Consider the following 6,866-nt stretch of genomic DNA (forward strand, 5'->3'; position numbering starts at 1 on the left):
TCTCTAAGACAGTGGCATTGAAACCAAAATTGGAAGAATCAATAGGTTTTATTTAGAAGTGAGGTAACCAACCATCTGGGTTTGTCCAACAGAGAGAGCTTCTCAGGAAACACAGATTTCATTGCAAAAGCAGAAAAGCTCCCAGGAAAATCTGGGTCAAATTGATCACTCTACTTGAGACTGAGAATGGCAAGCAAGGATGTTTTCAGGGCATAGGGACAGTTTCTGCAGTTTTCAGGGCAAGAAGTGACTTGATACATGGATTAAAAAAAGACCAATGTGTCTAGAACCCAAGCACTGTGTCAGAATAAGAAGTTTGGAGAAGGAGGTGGAGCTGGGTCACATAAGAATTCTTAAATCACAGCAGAATTTTGAGTTTTATGAAAAAATCATTTGGAAGCCAGTAAGTTAGGGAATGACAAGATTATGTCTGCATTTCAAAATAATCATGATGCTTATAGTAAGAATAGATTGGAAGGAGATCAGTGTTTATTCAGGGAGACCGACTTGGACATAGTTATCATAACTTGTGGTTGGCAGTGGCAATGAAGAAAAGGAGGTGAATTTGAAAACTAAGGAGCCTAATCATAGGAATTGATAGCTGGATTGGGGGTGTGAGGGGAAAGGGTGTAAAGGACAATGGCCATGTTTCCTGTTGCAGGAACTTGGTAAGTGTTCCTATTGACTTGTATATACTCGAGACTTACATCAACTAGATTCAACCCAATGTAAATTCCATTTACACTGTAAATTGCATGTACCTTTTACTTTTTAGCATATGTTCTATTCCCAGTGGACTCAAATAAAAGTCCTCTTCCCTCCACAGCCCCAGGAAGGTTATCTGATGGTGCAGCAGTTTCAGTATTTAGGGTGGGCTTCTCATCGAGAAGTGCCGGGCTCCAAACGGTCATTTTTGAAACTGATACTGCAAGTGGAAAAGTGGCAGGAGGAATGTGAAGAAGGGGAAGGACGGACCATCATCCATTGCCTGTGAGTAGCCCGCCTGACCCTGGGCCGGAACTCATTCCCTTGTTTGCTTTGGATTCACATCTTGGCAGACCCCTCCTAGATATTATTTTAAAATGGAACACCTGTCTCTGATGTATAATTAACTGCACTTTCTAAATGTGATTATATAGTTGTTATATAATTTAAACTCTTTTGAACACAACTGTGAACTGTGTCTCTGACTTACTGGGTTTACAAGTAGATTGGACTCTCAGTTTTCTAGGCTGCAGCAACCTATGCCTATGGCTTATTTCTGAGTGTAAACTACTAGGTAACCTCCTCCTCTTTTTTTCTTCTTTTGTGTCCTGTACAAATAAATACATGCACACATGAAAAGCAAAGTTAAGACACACATGAAGAAAAATTTAAGAGATGGTGCTTTCTTTTCCTGGACACCGGTGACAATGTGAGATGTAGCCCCCTTGAGCTGCTAAAATACCTTTGCTTTCTTCTGCTTTCAGAAACGGTGGTGGACGGAGTGGCATGTTCTGTGCCATAGGCATCGTCGTTGAAATGGTGAAACGGCAGAATGTGGTTGACGTGTTCCACGCAGTAAAGACGCTTCGGAATAGCAAGCCAAACATGGTAGAGGCCCCGGTGAGTCCTGGAATCTTAGGCTTGGAGGGAAGCTTAGCGATGAGGCAGTCACTCACCTACGTATTGAGCTCACTTCATTCACATTTAGGGAATTACATGTGAAAAGGAGTCATTGTGGGGACTTCCGTGCCTAGTTGATAGATTATCCATCCACATAAATTCATTACATATAAACTAAGTTATAAAGAAAAATGTTTTCATTGAATTTGGGAAATATATAGGTATTTTTCCTATTACAGTCAATAAATATTTGTTGTAAACGTTGACAAATGCTTCTATAAAAATCCTATCTAGGCTGTATTTTCACTTATTTTTATTTCTGAAAGCAAATTCAGTTAACTGTTAAAATATTTTTTCTGTGGTCCTGCTCAAAGGTTACCTCAGTACCTTAGACTGCCTTTTTTTTTTGGTTGTTTGTTTTGTTTTTTGAGATAAGATCTTGCCACATAGTACAGGCTGACCTTGAACTCATTATGTATCCCAGGCTGGCTTCATACTCACGATCTTTCTGCCTCAGATTCCCAAGTGCAGAGATTACAGGCATGTACTGCTATGTCCAGCTTAGAATCCATGTTTTTAAAAGGCAGCTGCATTTTATTTTAGTCATTACCCATGATTCTTTGTTTTCCAATTGAAATAAAATTGTAAAACTGTTGTGGACAACATTCAGCTTTTACCAGCTATCGAGTATAATTCATATGATATTACATGAATTTGCCTGGGCTCATGAAAGCAGAGTACAGCTTCCAGAATAAGATCTGATAGGTCTATATGTACAGCGTTTTATCTGGGCAAACCTTTATGCAGAGTAAGAAAGAAAGTCATTGCCTCTCTAACACATTTTACTTCTAAAGAGAAATGTCTGTGGGTTATGCAAATGTGCAGGATGAGACCAGGTTAGGAGCTGTGTAGTTCATACTCACAAAAAAGCAAACCAGAAAAACCAAGGTGTCATTATTGCCTGCCCTACATTTATCAAGATGATCAGATAACTGAAATGAGCAATTCAGTAAACTCTTAAATTATTTTCACCACTTCCTGCTCCTGGATTGTTCACACAAGAGGTGCGTTGCTTCCTTAGACAAAAATCTGAAGACCTAGGTTTATGCTGTTTCATTTTTACAAGTGTTCGCAGACTTCTGCCCTTTGTCGGGTCCCCTCATACCTGTTCTGCTCTGCTTGGGACAGGATGATGCTAGTTTTGACTGGGGAAGTGGTACGTGAGATGGAGAAAGAATATGGATTTGAGGGATTTTTTTGAGGTGGAATGCTCCAATCTCTTTACAAAAAGAGTGGGGAAGTAGTTACACCTTTAAACTCTGTAGTTTTTAAGATTTGTAAAATGTCAGCCCTGCCTCTGTCACCTAAAATCATGTTGGAGGGAGAGGTTACTCCTGGCTTCAGAATCCAACTTTTTCTTTCAAATTTAACTTTGGTATCTTGACTTTTCTTTAAATTAAAATTCTGTAGTTAAATGGAGTGTTTCTACAACTCCAGGTAAATTACTGTTTTCCTTTACATTCCTGTCCCGTGAATCCTGGCTCAATGTCCTGTTTAACAAAGGTTAACGACTAGTTTAATACACTGCAGGGTTTAGCTGAGTTGAGTTTGGTAAAGAAATTTAGGGCCAGGGATTTAGCTCAGTGGTTTCACTGCCTGCTGCGCAAGCGCAGGGACCCAAGTTCGATTCCCTGGTACCAAAAGGAAAAGAAATTTAGAATGTAAACAGAACTGGTAGAAACCATTTGAAAGGACGTACTGTAACTGCTTTGAAGCCCTTTTTGATTCTTTTCCTACAGTGGTAGGCTAACTTAAATCATATTTTTACTTTAGTAATTAGGTTAAGAATGGTAAATACATTTTGGGGGAAATTTTATTACCCAAGTTTATAGTTAAAGACACCTGGATTACTAAATGCACTTAGAAATAATTACATTTTAGATATTATAGATTGCTGTCCAATTCATCCTGATTTTTAGCCTCCTGGACTGCATTGGGACGTTTTCAGTGAGTACCCATTAAAAGCCATCATTCCTGATACGGTCTCAGAATTTTTTCTAAATTCTTGATAATATACCAAGGCCATGGATGGACTTAAAAGAAACTCAATTTTAATGCAATAAATTCATTGCCTACCATGTTGTTTTACTTAAAGAAATTGAAATTTTAGGTATGAATAGGTTCAAAAAAATTAAGAATCACTCACCATTCTTGTAAAATTTGCTTAAGTTCTATTCTGACTATGAATGGTGCAAAAATTAAATACTTAAAATTGTGAAGTACAATTGGTTCTCATTTATTTATGTATACTTCTAAGGAAGTAGAGATGTGGAGAAATATATCTATACACATTGTTTTTAGCAATATAAAATTGAGAAAAAATAAAAGCATGTTAAAAACATGAAAAGATTCATAAAATGTTAGATAAAAGAAAATGAAATACAAAATAACACTGTAAAATTCGGAATTATATGTATTCTAATCATTATTTCCACCAAGCATTTAAGTCTGAAGCAAATAAACTAAAGCAATATTTCAACAACTGCTTCCAATAATAGAATTATAACTCTTTTTCTAATTCTTTATATTTTTCTGTGCTTGGAAACTTCTCTGTAATAATGAAATTTAATTGTTAAAATCATATAAAATTCTAGAAATTTAAAAAATTTGGACAGAAACCATAGAGCAAAGATAAAATGTCTTTCTCTTGAACGTCCATCACTAGACTCAAGTGTAAAGTGTGCATGGCCAGACGTTCATCTTGGTAATGACTCGCCAATATCCATTTCTTCACTTTTCTCAATGGTTTTGTTTCCACGCCTCTCAGGAGCAGTACCGCTTCTGCTATGACGTAGCGTTGGAGTACCTGGAGTCGTCTTAGTTGGGTGAGACTTTCCAGAGTCTTCGTCTGTTGAGCCAGCCGCAGTCGGACCTGTTACACCTGTGCAGAAAGATTTTAATCTGGGGGGTGGGAGGCTTTTGCATTTGAGAGGTGAAAGTATTTTTCTTATGAAATTGTGTATCTTAATAAAAAGGACTTGATTCATTTCTATGACTGTATCAAAGCACCGACGTTTAGTGCCACGTAAATTATATTTAGTAAGATCCAGATTCAAAGGGGAACTCACAGTGTTTGTTGAGTGAGTATGCAGCCTTTTCTCCACTGGTTTCAGTGGAGCAGCCCCACATCTTGCATGGGCTCATGCTTTCTATGAGCCACTTTTCTCTCTTTTTAAAATGAGAGCTGTTGAATCCTGAAAGGAAGAAGAAAAGAAAAGATGGGCAAATTCATAGTCAGTTTCATTTTTTATATGTTCCAAGTGTAGCGGATCTCTATATAAATATATAAATATATATAACTGGCTTATTTTCATTTAATGTGCAGTGATGGCTGGATCATTTAAAGTTCTTTTTTAGACAATAACATAAGCCAAAGACTCAAGTGTAAATATGTCTATATGGAGAAAGCACATTATATTTATTGGTTACTTACATTCCTTTTTGATGGCTAAAATACTACACCACACAATCATTTTTGTTTCTGAAGAAAGCTTTTTCTTTAGCTAAAATCAATTGTAAACGATTTTTGTAGATTATTTTTTGTATGTTTTAGTGTAAGTAGAGGATAAACTTTTTATTCATAAACCAGGAAGCAACGTTCTTTATAGTGATTCTCTTGTGTACATGCTTATGAGTTAAAAATATGTAAAACACCTTGGCAATTGTCTTTTAATAGAGGACCAAATTAAAACATTTTGCTGAACAACATATAATTTTTCACAGTTTCACTAGGTAAATAATGGTTGGGTGGTCACATATGAGAAATGCACACATAGAAGGTTTTCCCCAGACTTGCACACTGATGAGCAGAGCCTTTAAACATTGTTTCAAGTTTTCGAGGAATTGATTTCTTCAGCCTGTGGCCAAGCAGGGGCAGAGAAAACAAGATGCCAACATTTATGTTTTCAGGGTCAAATTTTAGCCAACTGTCAACTGTCAAGGTGATAAAATGTTTCTTTTGATGTTTACATGCACAAGTTTTGGGTTCTGACCGTAGACGGATGAAGAAATCAAAGCCAGAGTCCTGTTTTGTGCATTCTCCTCAGACTCTCAAGTGAACCTTTCCAAATGTGATCTTGTTCCCACGCCCCATGTAGCTATAATGCCACATTTGCAGTTTGCGGTTTTATTCCTGTGTCTTCTTTCTAGGTTGCTAGTTCATGACATGCTGCGCCTAAAGATTTAATTAATGTAAGAGTGAAATAAAGTTTTTATAATTACAAGAGTCGATTGTTTCCTTGTCATTTTCTCCTCCGAATTTTTTATGCTTGGATTCAATTAAATAGCCTATTCCACACTCATTGGTCCAAGTATAGACTACAAAGATCTATTAAAAATAAAACTAATATCCAAGATCTAGTTTGTTTTATTTTTGTCTTTTAAATTGAATACTGAAGTGTCCAGGCTAAGAATTGACTTTTGTTAAATTTCTATAGTTCTATAATCTCACGCTCCATTTATATGGTAACACATTTCCTTTTTATAACAAAGTTGATAAATAGTAATTATATTTTGTATTTTATAGATAACAAAATTCAGTCTAATGAGAAGGTAAATGATTTGTCAATAGATTAAAATCTGAGTCTACTTAGCAGCTGCCTCTATCCACTGAACACCACACTCTGCTTCCTCAGAGTTGCCAAAATAATTTATTGGTGTTATTTCCCATTAATTGGTTTTCTCATAAAGTGTTACCTTTACAGTTATCCTCAAGCTCCCATTTGCTACTTACATTTCTAAAACATCTGTGACTTTCATTAGTAAGAATTCAGATACAGTGTCTTTTTTCTTAGGAAGACTTTTCCATTTCACTTCAGAGACATATAACAGTTAAATGCCGAAGCTGTTTTAACCTGCTTTCTGTTGCTGTAAGAGAATATCTGAGTTTGGATAATTTATTTTTAAAGTTTATTTTGGCTATGGTTTTGCCAGCTACAGCTGAATAGCTTGGCACCACTGTGGTCTTCTGCTGTGGGCATCAGGCTGCTTTAACTCATGTTGCAAAATAGAAGGAAAGCAGGCTCAGGTGGAAGAGGGAAAAGGGTCTCAGAAGACTTCATCCATCCCACAGGAAGGACATCGATCTATTCACGAAGCTCCACCCCATGACCCAGACATCCCGGGCCCCACCTCCCAGCACTGGCTCCCCGGGGACCAAGGAGTACAGTGATGCAGCACCTCAGTTCACGATGCTTCTGTTG

At 37.0% G+C, this 6,866-nt stretch overlaps 1 protein-coding gene across 10 annotated transcripts in view; it reads left to right on the forward strand.

Annotated features, from left to right (window-relative positions):
- Window positions 1–5,890, forward strand: part of Ptprk (protein tyrosine phosphatase receptor type K) — a 520,627-nt gene extending 514,737 nt beyond the window's left edge. For all 10 annotated transcript variants that reach the window (XM_087190284.1, XM_087190286.1, XM_004845966.4 and 7 more), the window contains 3 exons: window positions 827–990; window positions 1,470–1,605; window positions 4,433–5,890. In XM_087190284.1, the coding sequence (XP_087046410.1) occupies window positions 827–990; window positions 1,470–1,605; window positions 4,433–4,486 (354 nt within the window). In that variant the 3' untranslated portion in view covers window positions 4,487–5,890. The remainder of the gene's footprint in view (window positions 1–826; window positions 991–1,469; window positions 1,606–4,432) is intronic.
- The last annotated feature ends 976 nt before the right edge of the window (window positions 5,891–6,866 follow it).

This window comes from Heterocephalus glaber, unplaced genomic scaffold, assembly GCF_053883595.1.
Source record: "Heterocephalus glaber isolate CG9 unplaced genomic scaffold, H.glaber_assembly_v1.0 deba00001550, whole genome shotgun sequence".
Lineage (NCBI taxonomy): Eukaryota > Metazoa > Chordata > Mammalia > Rodentia > Bathyergidae > Heterocephalus > Heterocephalus glaber.